The sequence below is a fragment of the Convolutriloba macropyga genome, chromosome 1 (assembly GCF_964194025.1).
Source record: "Convolutriloba macropyga chromosome 1, txConMacr16.3, whole genome shotgun sequence".
NCBI classification, from domain to species: Eukaryota; Metazoa; Xenacoelomorpha; order Acoela; family Convolutidae; genus Convolutriloba; species Convolutriloba macropyga.
In genome coordinates this window covers 73926431-73950660 of record NC_134468.1, presented here as the reverse complement: position 1 = coordinate 73950660, position 24230 = coordinate 73926431, and the positions used below count along the sequence as shown (strand labels likewise).

General features: G+C 34.5%; 2 protein-coding genes and 1 pseudogene across 2 annotated transcripts in view; all 3 read right to left on the bottom strand.

Annotated features, from left to right (window-relative positions):
* The window catches only part of LOC142342481 (mitochondrial potassium channel ATP-binding subunit-like), a 230834-nt gene that overhangs the window by 197812 nt on the left and 8792 nt on the right, over window positions 1-24230 (bottom strand). The gene's annotated exons all lie outside the window — the stretch shown is intronic.
* LOC142342503 (RNA polymerase II subunit A C-terminal domain phosphatase SSU72-like) lies at window positions 65-17246 on the bottom strand. The gene is made up of 2 exons (XM_075393854.1): window positions 16778-17246; window positions 65-476 (listed from the first exon to the last, which is right to left on the bottom strand). The coding sequence occupies exons 1-2, from the start codon at window positions 17216-17218 to the stop codon at window positions 327-329; spliced, it is 591 nt and encodes a 196-aa protein (XP_075249969.1). The 5' UTR covers window positions 17219-17246; the 3' UTR covers window positions 65-326.
* Window positions 17316-24230, bottom strand: part of LOC142342488 (uncharacterized) — a 371331-nt pseudogene continuing 364416 nt past the window's right edge.

The window sequence follows — 24230 nt, the reverse complement described above, 5'->3', positions numbered from 1 at the left end:
CTTGCCAATGGTCGACCAGTTTGAGCAAGTTAAAACATTTAAATACACTCGACTTAAAATCGTATATCTTGAAAAAATAAATTCAGTTCAGTGCTACCACAATTACAAATTAAGTTCACAACTTCGGTAATCTATTAGCTTAAAAAGTTTACTTGATTAACGAAGCCCATATATGTCCATCTCCAGTTCAGCAACCTCAAAGAGCAATGAAAACTTTAAGCCGCTTTTAAGAGTATAAACCAGCACATGTCTCTGACACAAATTATAATTTACATTATAAACAAACAGCATATGGGGAGAAAGCTTAACTTGGATCACGGTTTGAGCTAAGCGAATAAAATATCATGTAGCACACTTCTTCTAGACTTGGTTTCAAAGGCTTGTAAGATGTTCTCTATGTCGCAGTCCAGGTCCTCCGACGCCTCCATCATTGAGCAAAGGTCGCAAATCATGAAAGCACCGATGGTTGCATCTTCCTGAAACAGTATTATATAAAACGTTATTTCTTATCGTCATATCAAAGTTGATTGTGATAAGGACGCAATCGCCATAACAATTTACTTCAACAAAACAACAGCTAAACAAATAAAATAGAGGCATAGTATGAGCTTGTGCAAATCCTGAGTAATCTCTGGTTTTGAGTTGTCTGCAAAATTTGATTAATTATTGGACAAAAATAAGTTCATATCCTTAAAAAATGAAACCAGAAAAAATTAATCTTTTTAACAATGATAAGTAAAATTCTTAGAAAAGCAAAAAATGAGAAAGAAAAAAATACCCAGTCAGCTCAATTTGTCCAAACCTTTGCGTTTTACTTTCCAAGAACTATGAAGTTGCAACTGACATAACTTGGCAGAAAACATTGAGCAGAAAATTTCCAACAATCAATTAGAAAAAAAATTGGAACAGAACCTACTATTTCTCAGATTTTTAAAGAGAAAGAGCTCATAAAGAAAGCAAACATAAAAGAAAGAAGTAATCTATCATTTGCAAAATAAACAGAAAAAACCTGAATGCCAAATTAGATAGCTTTTAATGTTAAGTTTCTGAGGTCTAAATACCAAATTAGACAAGGAGGCTCCGTATTGTGCGTTCGCACATACGGTTCCGACCCCGCATATCCACAAGTTTGGCTGAACTGTCGAACAAATGAGGAAGAGATAGAAAACTTTCAAAAATTCGCATATATTGATCAACAATAATTGGTGTATGAATAAAAAAATGCCTCCAATTCAAACACTTAATAAAGTAAAAAATGCCGCGTTAGTGAGCCAATAAAAATGCCATTAATAAGACTACGCGACAAGATAAACAATAAAAAATCAAATAAAAACAGTAAGCATTTACATCCAAAACTCAATTTTTTTTTTGAAGAAAAAACTAATTAACAACAAAGTAAAAAAGAAAGCTTCAGTTTCAAATAATACCTATATTTTAAACAAACTAGCTTGGTTTTTGCTAAAAAAACACGGGACCAGTCTTTCATGACACTCGGTAACAAGCAGACAAAAAAGAACAAGACGAAGTTAGCAAAAAAAGTTCAACTTCTCGAAAACAAATAATTCAATGAAATCCATTGGATACCAATTCTAAACTTCAATTTTATTTTCGTTCTTACTAAAAAAAGGTCGTTGAGACCTGTCAGTTTCTAGAATATGTCGCATGTCTACAAATATCAACAAAAAGGTTAGATGAAAAATGAAAAAAATTCTGTTAAATTTTGCAATAAAACGGCAAGGAAGCCGTTAAAACCATATAAACAGTAAAAATTAGAATATAGTCAACTGCGTCTTCTATAGAACCCAATTGTGAGATTTGTGACCGCTGAATAATGAGAGTGGGTAACAAGTTTTAAAATAAGAAAAAAGGCGAAGTTTAAAAATAAATTTATATAAATTTTCGAAAGCTGTTAATAATTAGACAGGAACAAAATCACTGAACAGAGTTGCTTATTTCCTTAAAACGTATTGCGAACCGCCATTAATCTTAATACGTCATACATCTACAAAAATAACGATAAGTAGACAAAAATCAAAAACTAAATATTTTGCAAAAACTAGTATTCAAGGCGTAAAACAATCAGCACTGCATCATAAACCATAGAATTGCTCATTTGTGTTTTCTTAAACCAATAATTGGATCTGCAAGTTGTAGTTAAGGAGACTAGATAACATGTAGTTAAAAAACATTCAAATCCAAATTTAAAAAATACATCTTTTTATATCTTCTAAAACATTTGATTCCATATTCATGAAAAACATTAGCTATCAATTGATTCAACAAACAGTTCTTTCAGAGCAAGACCCTATGACCTACAATCATGCAGTGTTTCTCATTCGACTTCACGATGAACTCCAAACATAAACGAAACTCAAAAAACAACTTACTCTTTTGGAAAACCTGTATTGCGGCCGTAGAAACAAAAAGCGATGAATAAAAAATGCCACATGTAGAATTTTGCCTTTCGTCGTCATCAATAATTTTAATTAGCAGCCTGTATTAATTGAGAGTCGGTAACAAGTTGGCAAAAAAAGAGCAAAATGTGAAAGTAAAAAAACATCTATATACTTTTTTTCGAACGTTTGATTTGAAAGTCATGAAAAACTTTAGCAATTAAGTATAATCAGCAAACAGGTTCCTCTGTTCAACCATAGGAAGACGCGAACATCTGCAATTATCTAGAATTTTTCAAAGGACTACAAAAAGATTGGCAAATAGCGACCGAAAAACAAAAAAAAATCTTTTAAAATCTTTTAGAAGACAGAGTCGAAGCAGTTAAAAACAATAATCTGTTCGTGGAACAACCGATCAGTTCAAAATTGTTTTTCTTTAAAATGCCCAGAATGTGGCACCTGAAATGTCAATAATGTGACAAGAACGTAAAAATAACCCGAATGATGGGAAAATGTGCAAAAATTGTAAAGTTTACAAAAATTTGTAGTATCAAAGCAGAAAAATGATGGATATGGATTATTTGACAAAAATATAAAACATAAATGATGCATGTTGCTTAATTTAAGAGTTAAATTAGCAAATAACCGGCAAACGTTTAATTCAAGTTCCCTCTCACAGGATCCACAATTAAAACTAGCCTGTTTGCGAAAAGCAAAAAATGAGAAAGAAAAAAACACAGTCAGCTCAATTTGTCGAAATCTTTGTGTTTCACTATCCAAGAACTATGAAGTTGCAACTGACATAACTTGTCAGCAAAAATTGAGCAGAAAATTTCCAACAATCAATTAGAAAAAAATGGAACAGAATTTACTATTTCTCAGATTTTAAAGAGAAAGAGCTCATAAAGATAACAAACATAAAAGAAAGAAGTAATCATTACCATTTGAAAAATAAACCGAAAATCCTGAATGCCTAATTAGATACTTTTATTGTTAAGTTTCTGAGGTCTAATTACTAAATTAGACAACGAGGCTCCGTAATGTGCGCCCGCACATAAGGTTCCGACCCCGCATATCCACAAGTTTGGCTGAACTGTCGAATAAATGAGGAAGAGTAAAAAAACTTTCAAAAATTTGCATATATTGATCAACAATAATTGGCGTATGAATAAAAAATGCCTCCAATACTTAATAAAGTAAAAAATGCCGCGTTAGTGAGCAAATGAAAAATGCCATTAAAAGACTACGAGACAAGACAAAAAAATCAAATAACAACAGCAAGCATTTATATCCAAAACTCAATTTTTTTGAAGAAAAAAACTAATTAATAATAAAGTAAAAAAAAAGAAAGCTAAAGTTTCAAATAAAACCTATATTTTAAACAAACTAGCTTGGTTTTTGCAAAAAAGCAAGGGATCAGTCTTTCATGAAACTCGGCAACAAGTTTCCTGATTAATTATTGGGCGAAAATAAGTTCATATCCTTAAAAACTGAAACCAGAAAGTCTACCTTTTTAACAATGATGAGTAAAATTCTTAGAAAAGCAAAAAATGAAAAAAATTCCCAGTCAGCTCAATTTGTCCAAATCTTTGCGTTTTACTTTCCAAGAACTATGAAGTTGCAACTGACATAACTTGGCAGAAAACATTGAGCAAAAAATTACCAACAATCTATCAGAAAAAAATTGGAACAGAACCTACTATTTCTCAGATTTTTAAAGAGAAAGAGCTCATAAAGAAAAGAACCATAAAACAAAGAAGTAATCTATCATTTGAAAAATAAACAGAAAATCCTGAATGCCAAATTAGATAGCTTTTAATGTCAAGTTTCTGAGGTCTAATTACTAAATTAGACAAGGAGGCTCCGTAATGTGCGTTCGCACATAAGGTTCCGACCCCGCATATCCACAAGTTTGGCTGAACTGTCGAACAAATGAAGAAGAGATAAAAAACTTTCAAAAATTCGCACACATTGATCATCAATAATTGGTGTATGAATAAAAAAAGCCTCCAATTCAAATACTTAATAAAGTAAAAAATGCCGCGTTAGTGAGCCAATGCGAATTGCCATTAATGAGACTACAAGACAAGACAAACAAAAATCAAATAACAACAGCAAGCATTTATATCCAAAACTCAATTTTTTTGAAGAAAAAACTAATTAACAACAAAGTAAAAAAGAAAGCTTCCGTTTCAAATAACACCTATATTTTAAACAAAACTAGCTCGGTTTTTGCTAAAAAAACACGGGACCAGTCTTTCATGACACTCGGTAACAAGCAGACAAAAAAGAACAAGACGAAGTTACCAAAAAAAGTTTCACTTCTCGAAAACAAATAATTCAATGAATTCCAATGGATACCAATTCCTAACTTCAACTTTAATTTAATTCTTACAAAAAAAATGTCACTGAGACCTGTCAGTTTCTAGAATATGTCGCATGTCTACAAATATCAATAAAAAGGTTAGATGAAAAATAAAAAAAATTCTGTTAAATTTTGCAATAAAACGACGAGGAAGCCCTTAAAACCATATAATCAGTAAAATATAGAATACAGTCAACTGCATATTCTTTATAACCCAAATGAAATGAGAGATATGTGACCGCTGAGTAATGAGAGTGGGTAGTAAGTTTTAAAAAAAAAGTTTAAAACTACATTTATCTCAATAATTTTTTGAAAACTGTTAATTTCAAAGTCATCAAAGAATTAGATAGGAACGAAATCACTGAAGAGAGTTGTTTATTTCTTAAAAAAGCATTGGGAACTGCCGTTAATCTTAATACGTCATACATCTACAGAAATAACAAAAAATAGACAAAAACCAAAAAATATTTTGCAAAAAACTGGTATTGAAGGCGTAAAACAATGAGCACTGCATAAAAAACCTGAGATTTGCTCAATTGTGTTTTCTTCAACCAATAATTCGATTGCAAGTTGTAGTTAAGGAGACTAGACAACATGTAGTCAAAATACAACCAATTCCAAATTTTAAAAAAATACATCTTTTTATATCTTCTTAAACATTTGGATTCCAAATTCATGAAAATCTTTAGCTATCAAATGATTCAAAAAACAGTTCTTTCAGAGTAAGCCGCTATGACCTGCAACTATGCAGTGTTTCTCATTCGACTTCACGAAGAACTCCAAACACAAACGAAACTCAAAAAACAACATACTCTTTTGCAAAACCTGTATCGAGGCCGTTGAAACAATAAGCGATGCATCAAAAAATGCCACATGTTGAATTTTGCATTTCTTCATCATCAATAATTTTTATTAGCAGCCTGTATTAATTGAGAGTCGGTAACAATTTGGCAATAAAACAGCAAAATGTGAATTAAAAAAAACATCTGTAAACTTTTTTTCAAACATTTGATTTCAAAGTCATGAAAAACTTTAGCAATTAAGTATAATCAGCAAACAGGCTCCTTTTTTCAACCATAGGAAGAAGCTAACATCTGCAATTATCTAGAATTTGTCAAAGGACTACAAAAAGATTGGCAAATAGCAACCGAAAACCAAAAAATCTGTTATATTCTTCTAGAAGACAGAGTCGAAGCAGTTAAAACAAAAATCTGTTCGTGGAACAACCGATCAGAAGAAAAGTTTTTCTTTAAAATGCCCAGAACGTGACACCTGAAATGTCAATAATGTGACAAGAACGTAAAAAGAACCCGAATGATGGGAAAATAGCCAAAAAATGTAAATTTTTACGAAAATTTGTAGTATCAAAGCAATGATCACTTATAACGTAAAATCGCAGTAAGTATTATATTATTAATCAATTAGGAAATCATATCATCTGTGTTTTCTGACCTTAAAGCAAGAAGTTGGCTACAAAAAGAGAAGGAAGTCGCAAAGCTCAATAAATCATTGTTCATTTCAAAAGGTGGATTTTTAAAAGTCAAAACGACCGTAAGCTTTCTACTAAAAGGCGAAATAGGTTTCCCTGAGACCCCCTAAGAAGGAAACCAGTTAGTTTGTCTTTCGTTCGTTTTGGTATAAGTTTTCGTAATTAACGAAAATGGGGAAAAGCGAATATATTTAAAAAAACGTCGACTGATTACAATCAATTCTTTCGAATTTAGGAAACAACGATCACACTAAAACTAGCTTGGCTGTTGCCGTTCGTCTATTGGAAACACTTTATTGTTCCAAATATTATGGATATGGATTATTTGCCAACAACTTGAACTAAACGGTTGAAAAACGCCAATGTTTTTAGAGGTAAAACGAACAACACTATTTTTACCAATCTTAAATTTTTTAAGCAAAATTGGCAAAAACAATTGCATAAAAATACGGAAAGGTGAAAAGCAACAACGAAAATCAGTCAAACGTTCGCAAAACTTTAAACCACGATAACTGTGTGGAAAAAAACGAAATTCAGGAAACCTTTAGTCATATTTTTACTGAATTCAGTGACATTGCTAATAACAATTTTCACAAATTTTAGCATAATTGACAAAAATTTTTGTCAAAAATAGTGAAAATGTAAATAAGACAATGGATTTCCGCCTACTATTCTCAAATTTTTAAACCACTGTAACTCTCTTTAAAAAACGAAAATTAAAAAATCTTTTTAATTCTACAGTCTACGCTGGACAGCTTTCTAATGATACCACTCACAACCCTCTACGATGAATATATCGATCGGCGAAAATTGTCTGAACAACAAAAAAACGTTTGAGTATATAGTTCCTCCCCTACTAAAGTGGGTCGGAACAATAAATGTTAAAATCGCAATTTCATTTGGGGGAAATTATTCTATCTGGCTTTCTTGTTTGGTTTTGTTGACCGATCGAAATCTGTTCCGCAGATCAACAAAAGGAATCATTGAAAAGACCTTGAAAAACTGAATTGGTCATCGAGGAGACATTTCCAATTTTTTCCAGTTCTCGACGAAAAAATGAGGTTTACATTTGAAATTTTCCATTTTCACAGCAGATGCTTAGATGTCCAAAATTAAATGATCCCCGAAGTCCTTTTTGCATTTCTTTCAGATAAATATGTTTGAATACTGTACTTGTTTCTGAAGAAAACGAACTATTTAACTGTAGCCATTTTATTATATCTTTTAAAAAAATCCCGCTAAAAGTTAAATTTTCATAAAACTTCTCAAAAGAAAACTATAGTGTGAATTAAAGTACTGCACTACCAGTTTGGAATTCGAATTTTAATATGGGAACTGATTATTTTTGCAATCATCTCCAGAAAAATAGAATCCATTTTAGCTCTATTTAAAAGGAGAGAACATCAACGATTTGATTGGACTTATTTTTTAATAATGGAAAATAGGAACGGGGAGAAAAAGGGTGATATCAACAGCTGGATTACCAATAAAATCCAAATATGCAATTTTAAAAGAGACATGCAGTGCATTTTTTCCGCTCGTTTTGTAACATTTCCCGATTTTAAAAGACACCTATGATAAACAGCTAACATCTATCATTGAAAAAATCGAAATGCGAAAAAAGTTTTCAATGATTTTTCTGTTGAAAGAAATACAAACAACTAAAGTACCAAGCCATTCTTAACAACACTAGCACGAACAAGAGCAACCTGCATATATTTTCAAGGAATTCAAATTTAGCTAATGAAAGAATGAAATTTTGTTATTGGTTTTTTTGTTTCACAATAGAGTGCTTCGAAGTGCGATTTTCTCTTTGTGCACTACTGATTGACCCTGTTTTTCTACACAATGTCTCCAGTTAGTTTTAAAAGGAACCTTACTTGATAAAATTAAATTAAATTTAAACAAAAACAGGAACATTGAGAAAATGAGGACTTTTCTTTCAAAAACAATTATTTATATTTCCTGATCTTAATTTAACTCCGTGTTAGCGACGAGCGCAATTCGGCTAAATGTAATTCAAAGCATAATTGCTCCGCCACCTGAATAAACCATTAAAACTTCATCTTGTCGATCGACAAGTAAAAAAATGATCAAAAAAATCTTTTTCTAGTTTATCTTTCAATTTTTGATGAAGGCAGAACAATTTTAACGCAAATCCAGTCATTTTTAAATCTAATCGTAGAAAATAATTGCTTTAATTGATGAATCGTTATCAGCCGATCAGAAAAATAAATCCCATATTAATTACTTTCGATACCGTTATCAGTAATCTGTTCATAGGTAAAGAAAAAGTACATTTATCTATGGGCGTCACCAGCCTGAATTGCACCATTTACGCCTAAAACAAAATAACATACCCGGCAGATTGCCGGAAAAAAAGCCGCCGTTGATTCCCATAACTCTATTTGGATTGAAAGAAAAGAAAATATCAACAAAAATTGATTTTTGTATAAAAGCATTTTTAAGTGCTATTTATTTTGATTTCATTTCGTAATTGAACATACTCTTATCTCTCAGTGAGAGGCTACAGGGTCTAGTATCGATACCAATAAGCATTATAGATAGTAACTAAAACTTATGAGAACAAAGTTTAAGTACCGGGCATCTAAAATGGGCTTTATGGGTTTATCCCGTTTCTATTTCTGACTTTGATTTTTTATACTGACTCTCTTCATTTTGAATTGCTTTGCTGAGCAGCTGCTGTTTAAAAGGACTTCGAGAAGAATGACAGAAGAATGAAACTAGCCTAGAGAAGTCAAAAACATTTCGAAAAAGCCGCAAAATGTCAAACAAGAGGCAAAATGGAAGCGAAAAAAATGTTCGACGAAGTAAAAAAAACATAGCAGGACAAGTCCTGACGTACAATTCAAAGAATTTTCATTGACTAAACAGAAAACTAGACCTAGAACGGTTTATGAATGGTTCCGAAAAACAATTTAGAAAAAACCTCAAAATGAAATTGTCGCATGTGAACAAAAAACCACAAGCGAGAAAGCGAATTATTGTTCAAACGCCGTTTTCTCACTCTACTTTAAAATTAGAGCGAAAAAATTTCACGCCGCAAAACCACTCGCTTTTTCGCTCCACTTCCTGCTTCGGCGTGTCCAAAATCACTACTCCAATTTGACTTCAAAAATCATGAAAATGTGTGAACAGATCTTAAAAAAAAGACAGCGCCCCAATACAATTCAAATTCTTTGAACTTTAAAAAAATAGGAACGCAATAATAGCCGGCTGAGAAGATTGAGGGCGGCTATTAATAACAAAATTATGGCTGAGTGAGCGCGCACACTACCAATCCTGCCTGTTACAATTACACATTGAACCAGAAAAAAATTCAATGAAATTAATAGAAAATAGCAAAACTGTAAGCCACAATTCATAAAAGATGTCTAAAGATAACTTTACTGAGCGTATTAGTCATGAACATAGCTGCAAGATAACTGGAAAAATATCCCATAGTGTCGTAGAACTGAGATACAATTTTTTCTAACTAATTGCACAGATCTGATATTTTGATTTAGAGCAATCTGCATAAGTTACGTTTTGTGTCTACTTTCTTCCGTTAAATAATCTTCAATTAGAGTAAAAAATCCCTCCTTGACCTCATCACCTTCAATTAAAGAAATCAAAAACCAATTCAAAAGTCAGGAACTCATTTTTGAGAGCGCATTGTCTCATATGAACAAGAATTTAATCACTTGAATGCACAACAAAAAAATTTGCTCCAGTATGAGCGAAAATTGACATCAAACAGACAATTAAATTCAAGTTGCACGAAAGAAAAAAGCAGATTTCAATTAACCGTGACTTATGGCCGAACAAAAAAATTATGAAAAATAGCAAGACCAATCCAGAACTACAATTAAAAAAATTTTATTGAAAAACCAAAAAACTAGACTTAGACATGACTAGATGAAATGATTAGTAAACCCACTAGAAAAAAATCGATCATAAAAACTGGAAAAAGAAAAAACAACAGTAAATTTAAAAAAATGGTCAGCCAAATGATCGAAAAACAACCAGAAACAATTATCCATATCTTTACTCAGCATATCTTTAAAAAAATTTCAAAGTCAAACAGTCAACTATTCAACGTACAGGACGAACAAAAAACGTCTCCCGCTCAGAAAAATTAGTTAACATGGCAATTTTACTCACTTTAGCTATCAGGTCAAAACGCCGCCCAAACGAGTAGTATTCCAATCAGAAAACAAAACCAGAAAAGCTCCGGAAACTAATCAAAGCGTCGGAACATCCCCAAAAATCCTAATTCTACCCAAAATCATTATCTTTTGTCGGAAAACAGTTTATTCTTTGCTTAGCAAGAAGGAACTTGCAAAATTGGTAAAAATTGCAAGACCTGTCGTAACTAGAAAAAATTTCATATAGCATTGACATATCATCGAAGCAAGCAAACAAACAAACAATTAAATCGTATCCAGCAACAACGCAAAAAAAATCATATACTTAAATCTTGAGCAGACAAGATTTTGTCCGAAACTCACTAAAAAATCTGAAATCTGTTAATCTTAGAAACATCCGGGAAATTGGAAAAATAGCAAAAAACCGAAGGTGGACAAATATTAATGGGCTCAACAAACTGACAGAGCAAAATATCTTTAACGAAAAATATGGTATCAAAAGTGCGGGAGCCTTTAACTCTGCAACTCAGAAGACACATTTAGAAACATAAGGCAGATAGCATTTTTAGAAAATGAAAGGATTTGCAAAAATGAGTACAAAAATTTGGGTTTCAAGAGACAGAAATTTTTGTTATGCCACCACAGTAATTTAAAACATACATATGCTTTTCTCGTGCTTGAGATGTTTTTCTTAACTTGAAATCAAGCTGTAGTAAACTTATCAGAAAAAAATCAAGTTTAAAACTCAAAGGCCAAAAATCGATAAAAAATACAGCCCCAACAAAAATCACAAAAAACCATTAGTCAAAAGATTCATAAATATGATTCAAAAATGATCACAAAATGACAGCTGCATCGTCAACTACAAAGAAAAAGAAAATCACTGCAAACAAAAACTTGAAGAAAATTTTAAAAAGCGGAACCTTCAAACGAACTCATAAAGGCTCAGCGAATTAAAATAAAAGGTAATGGCAAAAAGTCAGCATTGATATTTCGAGACGATAAGGCGCCAAATAAACAGAATCTGTATATTGTACGGTCACATTGAACAAAATAGAAAAAGGCAACTTCATATCTCTTAATTTGGAAGTTGAAAAACAACTTGATACAACGTAAGTAGAAAAACAAGTACATTTCATTGCTAAGAAATGACAATTGAATAAAATTACTTAATCGACCTGTCAAAACAAAATATTAAAAACAGAATTCAAGATTTGAATCATTGAATATTTTAAATGTGAAAATCTTGTTAAAATTGCAATTATGAAAAAAATTTTATTGAATTCCGAATACTTAACGCCAAAAACCATTTAGCTCATCAAGTACATGGTATTAAAATCCCCCAAACAAGCAAAGAAAAATTGATTCTACAAAATCAAACCAAAACAAAAAAAATTGGATGAAGAATTGGACCTTTTTATTCGGATAAGTAAGTGTACACTGTTATGTAACAAAACACCTAACATTAAAAAGATACTTAATGCCTGAATTATCAAAATTGTGTTACCATGTACATTGATTACAAAAAAGTCGCCCAATGATTAAAAAATAAAAGAAATTGAAAGAAACGCAAAAAATTACCTAAAAATAGTGAAATGAGCGGATTTTGCTCTAGAAACGCATGATTAGGATCCCATAAACACTAAAAAGCACTTCCAGATGCTTAAATATTGAATCAGAGTCGCGAAAAAATATTTCTACAAAAACCAAATTATCATTACCTCCACTGAATACCTGAACCCCGATTGCAAGCTATTTTGATTTCATTTCGTTGTCAGACATATATTTGCCTTTTGATGAGATGATACAGTGGCTGGTATCAATACCAAAACGCATCAGATAATGTAAATAAAACGAAGTTCAAGTAGAGGGCATTTAAAAATTGGCTTAATGCGTTTATCACGTTCTTGTTTTTGATTTCGTTTTTTGGCATTGATTCTGAGTATTTTAGACTGCTCTGCACAGCAATTGCCGTTGAAAAGCCCTTTCAGATGAGTGAAACTAGCCTAGAGAAGTCAAAGATTTCACGCAAAATGTTGAACAAGCTGTCAACTAAGGTAAAACATTTACCTTAACTATCAACTAAGGTAAAACGGTCGAACAAGCTATCAACCACGCTATCATTTTTTCATTCAACCAAGTTACACTAGCATAGCACAAGCTTTGAAGTAGAATCTAAAAAAGTGAATGGCCTAATGACCTAAAAATTAGCCTAGAGAAGTCAAAGATTTCACGCAAAATGTTGAATAAGCTGTCAACTAAGGTAAAACATTTACCTTAACAATCAACTAAGATCAAACGGTTGAACAAGCTATCAAACACGCTATCATTTTTTCATTCATCAAAGTTACATTAGCACGACAAGCTTTGAAGTAGAATCTAAACATTTGAATGGCCTAATGACCTGAAAATTATCATCTTTACAGCAACGTCAAACTGAGATAGACAATTACGCCACTGACTCTACATGAGCAAAATTTTGAAAAAAATCAAAAGCAGTTGTTAGAAGATCTAGAGTTTGAAGAATCAGGAAAAAACAACACTTTAAAACATCATTGACACTACAAACGAGTACGCAGAAAAATAACCGTGTGCGGATCAATGGTTGACAAACCAAAAAGGAGTCAAAACTTAAGACTAGGCAAAATATTAGAAATTTTTTGAGAAGTCAGTCGCGTCAAAGTAACAAAACCACAGAACTAAATGACAAAGCCCCTCACTAAAAGAAACATTAAAACTTAAGAAGTCACAAAATACATTTCCAGAAAAGTTAAAAAGCATTTCTCATGGTTACAAAGCATTTCTAATGGTTGAAGGAAAACAGAACTCCAAATGAAGGCAAGATTCAAAAATTCACATTGACATTTCGAAAACGAAAGTCATCTCACTCAGTAAAAATAATAGACTAAAACTGAAGTCAGCCTTTTCGTTAAAACATCACCGCACAAGAAAATGATAAGACAAACAAAAAAGGCGCGAAAACCGGATATTCAATTGAGCTTAATTCATTGATATAAAATGAACTTTCTGACCGGTCATTAAACTTGCTAAGTAATTTAGACAATTGAGGTCAAGGCCATAAAAAGTCTTAGCTTCCCATTGATGAATTCAAGCATTTGCAACTATGCGCAATTAGAACGCATAAATATTATATTAAAAGCACTCCGGAGGAGAAACGCTGAACATAACCGACTAACGTCGGGCGAATTGCTCTTTAACGACCGGTTGGCTTCTGCAGTAGCTAGCCACGGTTTAGTGAGGCTAGCTTTAGACTAATTGAAGGGGCGAAAGGTGAGCGCAGCGAGGTTGCACCGCAGAGAGGGTGCAAAAGTGGATTGTGGGGACTGATAATGGGGCGGTGAGTGGATGGGGGTGTGGGATCAAATTCCAGAACCGCCCTTCATACAAAAAAAACAGTTTCTGTTAATCGCCTACTTGAAGACTAGTGCGATGAGCGGCTCTAAAAGCACTTAAAGCAAACTGGGCGCTATCTCTTTATCCCGTTTCTGAAGACGATAGTCAAATGGGTCAGACGAAAAATCGGTCGAGCGAAAAATTGCATAAGATACAAACAGCATTAATATATTCGTTACAAATTGCTTTTGAGAGCAACTAACAATGATTTCCTAAAAACTGCCTGTTAAGTCATTTTTGATAAGAACATTTCTACTCATTGTTAATGAGGATCATAGATGATGACATTACGCCACATAACAGTAGCTGAAGTTCGGCATCAACAGAGAGAGAGAGAGAGAGAGAGAGAGAGAGAGAGATAGATAGTGTGTGTGAGAGAGAGATAAAACGTGAAGGAGAAAAAGAGGGAAAGAAACCCTAACCGACAGAGAGAGAAAGAAATAGGAATATTTTCCATGATGGGATTCGACTCAGGATCTTCTAGTTTTCTGGCCTTGTTAGCAAATAAAGCAAAAACTGAAAAAGCCAAAATTAAAAAAGGTTCCAACTGCACAGTAAAAATGTTCAAAATCAATTTTTGTCTCGAAAGTTCTGTCAAGTAACCCACATCCGAGACTTGAAAAGTTTCGTTGGCCAGTAATGGTCGTTAAACTCAGAAAAGGACACAAAATTTTGAAATTTGAAAAAATTGCAAATTTTAACAAAATATTGCTATAATACAGGACATTAATATCTTAAGAACCATTTCATTGTCTCAAGAGACTATCCGGTATCCCTGTTTCAAGCCTGAAATAGTTTCACAGGCTCATAAAGATCATTAAACTTGGAACATGACAAAAATTTTCAAAATTAGAAAAAAAAATTAAAATTTTACCCAAAAATGACTGAATCTGGAGTCAAAATAATCTTGATCACCTTCCCATTAACTCTAGAAACTTTGCAGCACCTTATTATCAAACCTTGGAGGAGATCCCAGGTCCCCTGCTGCCGGAAGAAACAGGAAAAAAACTGAACATATTTTAAAAAAATTGCTTAAAATTGTGATATTAAAGTCTTGAAAAACATTCCATTACATCTATAAACTATACAGTAAGATATTATCAAACCCTAGAGGTAGTTCCGTTGTTCTTAAGGCTAAAAAACCTTAAAAATTGCAATATATAATAAAATGCGAAAACTTTTGATAAAAAATGTTGAAAAATAATCCTTGACCAACAAATTTTGACAAGTAAAAAATAAAACCCTAACGGAGATTTTCTGACCCGTGAGGCTCACGTGAATAATTCTATAAATGTCAATGAAAATTTAAAAAAATGGCAAAAATTGTCGAAAAATGCTAAAATTCGTGATGTTAAACAAAATCTTGCAAGACATTCCATTACATCTAGAAATTATACAGTAACCTATTTTCAAACCCTAGATGAGGTTCCTTGACTCTTGAGGCTGAAAAACCAAAATAAGACAAATTTCGAAAAAAAAACTTGAAAAAACCAAAATTTCTCAAAAAAACTGACATTAAAAAGTTGAAAAACTATTCCACGGCCAATAAAAATTTGTCAGTAACTTATTATCAAACCCGTTAGGATGTTTCCTGGCCCCTGGGTCTGGAAAGACCTGAATAAGGAAAAATAAAATAAAATGAGAGGAAAAATAAAATTGGAAAATACACGCTTTGTTAAAAAAGGCAAAAATTCGTGATGCTAAAATGTTGAAACCATTCCATTACCACAAGAAACTATGCAGTAATCTATTATTAAAACCAAGAGGAGGTTCCTTGATACCTAAGGCTGATTTTTAAAATAATAAAAAAATTCAAAAAGCTTGAGAAATTGCAATATTTAAAATTTGCGTGTCTTTAGCGAGCGGTTGTTCGTCAGTAGCTAGAAACGGGGGGGGGGGGGGGGGGTCACCGAGGGCTGATGAGGGGGGGGGGATAGTGGGGGCAACAGTGTAGGGGTCTTCAACCTCCATGCCCCGCCCTTCACACCATGTCTCCAAAACAGTTTGAACTGAAACAGAGCTGAAAGGCTCTAAGAGCACTTAATGCCCGCTGGGCGCTACCTGTTTATCTCGTTTTTGTGGACGAAAAGTCAAAAGCGTCAGGCGAGAAATCGGTCAAGCAACAAATCACATAATCGAAGACCGACAGGACTAATATAATTGCTACAAACTTCGTTTGTTAGTAATTAAAAAAAGAAGTCATTGCCGCACGTAAAAAAACTTTCAAAAACCAAAAACGAAAATTTGGTGAAATTCTACTTTCTCACTCCACTTCAAAGGTACTTTGGAAAAAATCACTCTTCAATCCTGCTCTTTTTCGCTGTCTCTACCACTCAGGACAAAAGACAGCGCACCAATTCAATCTAAATACATTGCATTGTAAAAAATGCTCGATATAATAGCCGGCTGAGGTGAGAGCGGCAATTAAAATTTAAACAATTGCAACAGATGGACAAAAATTTTGCTTTGAAGTTAAACACGTTAATTAGCACATTTTAAAAATATACCATTTGAAAAGAGCAATTTAAAATAAGTTTTTACACCATTGAAAAAATAAACCCACATGTCGGACGAATTGCTCCCGAACGACAAGCGGGCAATTTAATTCAGTTCAGGGGCGCATAAAAAGCGCATAAACGGTCTAGCAAAATTTTGCATACAAAAAAGTTCTCGCGCTCAGAAAAAAAATATTTCACACACAAAATTTTTATCATTTTCGCTTTTAGGTCAAAATGCCGTCTGAATAAATAGTACTTCCAGTTTAAAAAACCGCAGTAAAACCAATAATCCTCTTCGAGTCGTAGAAACCTCAAGAAAAACAATACTACTCTTCGAGTCGTAAAAAAACGTTAAAATGTAAGTCCAATAATAGCCCCCAGCTATCGCTTTCCGTCCGGCTTTGAAAAATCTTCTCTAGTCAAAAACGTATATGTCGTCAACTTAAGTATAGATGTTTAATTCCAGGTACCTGATTATCGCTGATATCAATGTTGATCACATGACAAGGTAACGCTCTGTATTCTGTTTGCTCCCTTCGCAGTAGCTCAAGTACAACTTCATCAAAAATTCTCTCTTCACAAGTAATCACTAAATCAAAATGCTCATAACATTTTTGGAATTGTTCTGGCTTCGGTTTAATTCGTCTATTGCGATCTAACATGTGCAGGATTCCATTTTGAGTGTACAAGTGCGGATCTCGGCTGAACAGATCTTTGTACATTTCGTCGTACGTAGTTGAAAAATCGTAAATATTTGGCTTATCCGAGCTGGGACCCGGTAATTTTACTGCTGTTCCAACGCCAAAAGATTTCACCATGAATCCTTTTTTGCTAAGAAAAGAATGAGCCTCCATGCTCCTATTCTGGTTGCTCGAGCAAACTATTGCAATATTAAGGTGCTTGCTTGGCATTTCCAACAATCTGAAAAGATGCCTGAATATTAAGATGCCCGAAAAATTGTGCTACGTTCTCAACAAATCGAAATATGCAGAGTTGAGACAATGACTCTTGTTCGAACTGACATTAATTCGAAAAGCAACAAATTGCAATTTGATTCATCTAATTTATACATATTTACAATTTTAGACAATCAGACTCAAATGTACACTAAGTATGATACATGAAATTAGGCAGTAAATTAACAATGGAATCTCTGAAGGATGAAGTTTGATTTCAAGTTTACAAAGCTGGCATTTTGTTCACGGAAAGACTGTTGGTTGTCAACTGCTGACTGGTACGGTAGCTGGCGACTGATCCATCAGTCTCCCTGACTTGGGTCTTGCTCATAGTGCTCGCAGTAGCAGTGGCGACTGGATTCGCATTAGTCATGCTTGTATCTTTCTCGTTCATTGACGTGTTCTTTCCAACTGTACTGGTCGCATCACTGTCGTGATTCCTTATTGACTGCAAAGATTCCGCTTGGATATTTTGATATTTTGAAGCATTTTATGAGTCACTGGCCAGTCGTCTGGGTTGTAAGCTTGTAGTTCCAACTCTTCTTGTGTGGGTGGGGTAGGAGAGCGAATGGGAATTTGATTGCCCACTATTTGCAACATCTTCAATTCTAATGGGCCCAACTTAAGGTAGTCCTTAAATTTAGACAAAAATTAACTCAAATGATGCATGTACATCACGGAAACACTTAATAAAAATCGAGAATCGTTCAACAGTACCAGATCAAATCGTGTTAACATAAGTAAAAGTTCAGAACTATAATTGTTCTTAATCCTGCCAAAGTACTTAGCAAGAATATCCATATAGAAATTTGACAGTTTTCCGTTAAAAGAAATTGAATTTCACGTAAAACCTGTTTATTTTGATCGTAAAGCTTTTGAATTGACAAAAAAACTGTTGCTTGAAAAGACGGACGCGTGATCAAGTCGAAGAGATTTCACTTGGAAACTAAATTTAGTCCTTTCCAAGGAAAAATGGCAAATTTATACCCAGATTTTCACCGGAAGGGTGCTATGACAATACATCAACAGGACAGTAGATCAGAAACGAATAGATTCAAGTCAATTCGCACGAGCCACTAAGGCATGTAGCGGTCAACTGCAGTTGGATTGTCAGTAGGTAGCTGCGCGGCTTATGGAGGCTAAATTTAGCTTATGCTTATTTGAGGTGGGGGAGGGGTGGTGAGCGCGGGTGGGGAGTGAGTGCTCGGGGTTACAGGGAGTGAATGCTACGGGAATGAGGTGCTAGAGTGGGAAAGGGGATTAAGAGGACGGTCTGAATGATGTGAAGGGGTTGGGATTGGGATTGGGGGTCAAGAACCACCCTTCACACCATGAGTATACGTCTCCAAAGCGGTTTCTGTGAATCGCATACTTGGAGATTAGTCAGCTGGAAAGCCCTATGCGAACTTAATGCCCTCTGGGCGCTACCTGTTTATCCCATTTTCGAGATCAAAAAGTGATAAAGGTCAGATGAAAAATCAGCCGAGCGAAAAATCGTATTTAAAAAGGCCACATGTCTAATATAATTGCTGCAAACATTGTTTGAGAGCAATTAAACATAACCAGCCAACGCCGGGTAAATTGCTCTCAAACGACCGGCGAACCGTTGGTTTCGTCAGTAGCTATCCACGGTTTAGAGAGGATAGATTTAGCAATTTCAAATTTTAGCAAACTTTAACAAAATAGTGCCAACGAGGTTACTTGACTCATGCGGCCGGAAAAACCTAAAAAAAATGACAATCATTTAATGGCCTAGAAGCTCCTATTTGAAGCCGGTAGTGGCATTGCACCTGCTCTCGCAAGTAAGCTACATTCAAACCCTCCACACCTCTGGCTTTCGTTCGAGAGTGAATCGTCCAGCGCCATTGTTCAGATTTTAAAATTGATGTTGTATCCTTTTGTACTTGCGGGTTTCTTTTAAAATGAACTTACTCTTTTTGTTTTGAGGATCTCTTCGCATAATTGTGTCGGCTGTTTTCGAAAAACATTTTCGAAAAAAATAGCAAGCTTCATCAAAAAACTGCTAAAATTTGTGTTATTAAAAAACTGAAATCATTCCATGGCCAAAAAGATTTTTCAGTTCCATATCAAACCCTAAAGAAGGTTTTCTGACCCCTGAGGCTGAAAAAAACATGAATAATGACAGCAAATGTCAAAAAATAAAAAAAATCTTTGTAAAAAAATGCTAAAACTCGTGATTTTAAAATCTTCAAAAACTTCCCATTTTAACTGGAAACTACACAGCAACCTATTATCAAAACCGAGAGTAGGTTCCTTGACACCTTGGGCTGAAAAAAAATGAAACGACAAAAATTTTCAAAAAGCTTGTAAATTGTGAAAATTACTATAAAATCGCGTGTTTTTAGCGATCGGTTGTTCGTCAGTAGCCACGGGGGGGGGGGGGGGTGCACAGGGGGGGTGCACAGGGGGCGGATGGGGCGGGAGTGGGGTCGGCAACAGGGGTGGAGTGTCTTCAACCTCTAAGAACCTCCCTTCACACCAAAAGCATAAGTCTCCAAAACAGTAGAAACAGAACTGAAAGGCTCTAAGAGCACTTAATGCCCGCTGGGCGCTACCTGTTTATGCCGTTTTTGAGGACGAAAAGTCAAATGCGTCAGACAAAAAATCGGTCAAGCGAAAAATTGCAAAAACATAGCCGGCAGATTGCCGGAATAGCTGGGAAAGAATAGACCTCAAAAGAATCGACGCCGCTCAAAAACTAGGTAAAAAACATTCAGCGATAAAAAAAAGTTTGTTAAAATTCATTCCGCAGAAGCCTCTTATTATGGACCTCTACTGCACAAAAAGGGTTCCTGTGACCTTAAACAAATTCAAATTAAACTTAAGTTTTAAAGTGCAAAAGTCATTTTATTGAGTGAAGAAAGTCACGTATGACCAAAATCAGAGAGAGAGAGAGAGAGAAATGATGTCACACGCGCAAAAGCCGTTCGTGAGGGGAAGTCATTCAAAAAAATTTGACTTCTTCAGCTTTGCTGTGCAAGAAATGTAAAACGAAAACGAGCGTCAGACGACGAAACAAAAAACATATCAGGAGAAGTTCTGACGTACAATTCAAACAATTTTCACTGACTAAACAAAAAAAATAGACCTAGAACGGACTATGAAAACCATTTCCTAAAAAATCAGATCAAAAATATTAAAAAACAGAAAATCAAACTCCAAATGCCGCATGTGAGCAAAAAACCACCAGCGATAAATAGAAATTTGGTTCAAACAAAAAAGCTAGGCCTAGAATGAACTATGAATGGATTGCGAAAACCATTTAGAACAAATCCTATTCAAAAAATCGAAAAAAACAGTAAAAATCGAAGTGAAATTGCCGCATGTGACCAAAAAAACCACAAGCGAGAAATCGAATTTTTGTTCAAACACCTTTTTCTCAATATACTTTAAATTTAGAGCGAAAAAATTTCACGCCGCAAAACCACTCGCTTTTTCGCTCCATTTCCTGTTTCGGCGTGACCGAAATCACTACTCCAATTTGACTTCAAAAATTATTAAAATGTGTGAACAGATCTTAAAAAAAAGACAGCGCCCCAATACAATTCAAATTCTTTGAATTGTAAAAAAAAAACCAAGAGCACCGCAATATAGCTTCGCTCAGCTTACAGTCTCGCAGCTATAAAATGACAAACAAGACTAATATAATTGCTACAAACTTCGTTTGAGAGTAATTAATGAGGATCAATTTTACCTTTCGATCTACTGTTTGTTTTATTGTTTCCGATCTATTGTCCGGCCACCCTCCGGCAGCACTTTTCATTTTTTTTCTAAAATTTAAAGCAACCAAAATTCGGTCGTTTTCAGTCGAAGCATAAAAAGTTAACGAACGTTAAAACCAGAGTGTTATTGAAAATAATCCTGATAAACAGTTAGTTAACCACATAAATTTGCTATTTTAGCGTTTTTTTATTAACGATTGTGTTATGTAATTAAGTATGAGAACATCAGCAAACTCGCATCAAAAGCTTTCCCGAATGAACTGTATAAACTAACATCATTGGCGTCATCTTCGAGGTTGAAATAGTTATCGACTAGATTATTGGCGAGTCCCTCCCCCGCCTGTAGGCCCAGTTCTTCGTCGATCCCATTCCCTGAAAAAAATTATTGTATAAGATCCAGCCGGTTCGGCCAAAGAAACGGAGAAGTGAGTTGACGAAAAACACTGCTTATTTATATCAATTCCAGAAAATTGTTTAGGACAATGATAATAGTCAGTGAGAACTTCCTACTTAACAAAACATTCCGAGATAAAATAGTTCCATCTCAATTGATATCAATTTAGAATATCTTCAATCAGAAATATAACCCATACATTTAGATCTTGTAAGACTAACTTGTATCATCAAGGTCAATTCCCTCATCATCATCTTGAATATACAAGTCTTCATCTTCTTCCTCAACTCCGAACACCTTCTCTTCTATCGCTTTCAAAGTCGCACTCTTCGGTCGTAAGCCCCCTATGTTGTCTTTTGGTGGATTAACCACACGACCTCCTCCAGCAATTGACCCAACGGTCTCTGACAACACGGACTGAGGTGCCATTGAAGAGTACCCGGATGTCTTGTCATCTTCAAATATCGAAGCGTCTCCCTTCATTCCAACGTTTAAAGCCGGTTGACCTTGAGTACCCGGTACTTTGCCTACTGTTGTCAGCGATGAGTAAGACGTCTCCGATTCAATCAAAATTTGGGATTCAGTTGGGTATTTGTTGTTCGCTAATTGAGGAGCAAATGGGCTTGGTCTGAGAAGGGGGTGGTTCGTTATCAGATCCCGCTCGATGATACCAGCCGCTTCATCCATTCCTTGCGCGAACACCGTTTCTTCATCAAATTGGGTCAAGAAAAATTTCCTGAAATATAGCTGGCATCAGTTAACATGCACGAAAAATGACAAAACAGAAACTCAAGATATGACGGAGAGAAAAGAATTGCAACAAATAAAGAGTACAAACACAAAAATACTAAAGAGAAAACCGCACAGAGAAATGGCACTCGTACACTTGTTTAGAAGCTCGTGACAACAGAGTGCATGAATATTTCAATCCACAGTACAATCAGGGGACGCCAGATTAGGTTCACAGGACAATGAATCAAAGAGGTAAAATTCGAGAAAATGATAATCACTATTATTATCACCACCGAACATGCTAAACCAATTCTTCTGTTTATAAACATAATTGATCTAGTTTCTATATTCTGATTTACTGTCCTATTCCCCAAAAACAGACACTACATTCAGACATACGGATCGCTGCTGCTACAGCTAGGTTGGTCAGAAGCAGTAGCCGCAGAATTTGGAAGATTTCGCCATTGGTCGTAGATAGAGTAGGGTAGCTTCAAAAGCTTCCCTCTTTCGTCTCTATCCACCACCTGCAAGCGTCGCGGTGCACCCAATTTAACCCTATCGAGTAAAGAATAGTTAATTACTACCGATAACAAGCATCATTCGAACCGGTAACAATCTATGCGCAGTGAAAGTGGATCTCAATGGATGATTGAGCAATTTTTTACTCATTTTATTTTTTATTAAATTGTTGACATGACCATTTCAAAATAACCAATTCTGACTCAATTTATTAGTTCTGTCTTAATAATGAGAATCTCAACATGTTAATTTCCAAAATTGGGGAGTCGCGGATAGGAATGTTTGCATGAACAAAACTTTTGAAACAGAAATAAGTGATAGAAGAGTGAGCAGAAATTGAAGCAACTGAGAAATTGAAGTTAATTGAGATCTCATTTTAATGAGTTTATACATCTAGAATATACCGTTCATACATTTTTTCCACAGAACTGAATTTGTGCATCCGTCGCCTCTCCAAATTGCTACAAAAATTAAAAATAGGATCTTTAAGCCGACTAGTTTCTCCAATCATGCCTTCACGATATCGTTTCCGCCAATTAAGAGCAGAGCAATGGTCGATTTTACCCAGAAAAAAATCTATATTGCTTGACTTGGGAGAATTACAGCCTATGAGTGCAGATATTAGAAAATCTATATCTCATTACCTGGAGATGTTGAGATCTTCCATTCTACAATCAAATAATTTGGACATAAGATGGAGGTTATGCTGTTCCAGACTTCTTACTTCTTCCTCCAGCCTTTCCACCTCAGCGCGATACCTGAAACAATGAATAAAGTATGCTATGTTGGAGCTCATACTGCTCAGTTCATTTCATAAAACAAACTATTTTCAAGTAATTTAGAAGCATTACTGTGTCAGCGAAGCTACAACAGAAACACGTCTAACTTGCTAGATCATCAAAGTTTCTTACAGTCCTAGTCGAGTGATGCCAAGTAGCACTACTAAGACTTACGGGAAAATGAGGCATGAGAAAAGGTGAGAAAATCAGTGTGGATCAGTACATTAAAGTAAAGACTTCAGTAGTGCAAAAACAACTATCTCTGGAATTATTCTGGAACATTTACCTCGTTTCTACTAATCCTTTCCATTTTTTAAAAATAAAATCATGGTAGATTTTCACTATGAAGTTCAGCTTCCAAATTATAACGCCCATTCCCTAAGGTCTAAAACAGCTGACTTCCTTGGTTACATTTAGGCGTCGCGATTCTGCAAGTTTTATCCTTTTTCTGAAATTAGACAATAAAAAAACTGACTCCATAAGAATTCCTAGTTAAATCACAGATTTTTGATTTAAAAACTTGGCGCTTTGACAGAGAACATCTTTTGTTCTTCTCTTGGTACTGCGGTCGACGACATTTCCTTCTACTGAAAACTATCCGTTTTGCTTTAGTTTTGACTCATAGAAGTTTGAATGTACTTCTGCTGCTGGTACCATATACTAGGATGCTATAGTTAATGATTAGTTGCAGAAACAGAACGGACAGCAAAACATTACATTATCTCGCATAGGAACATTATATGGTTGTTAAAATTGACAATATTTATCAATTTGAACGCCAAGATACGTTAGAGCTTTAT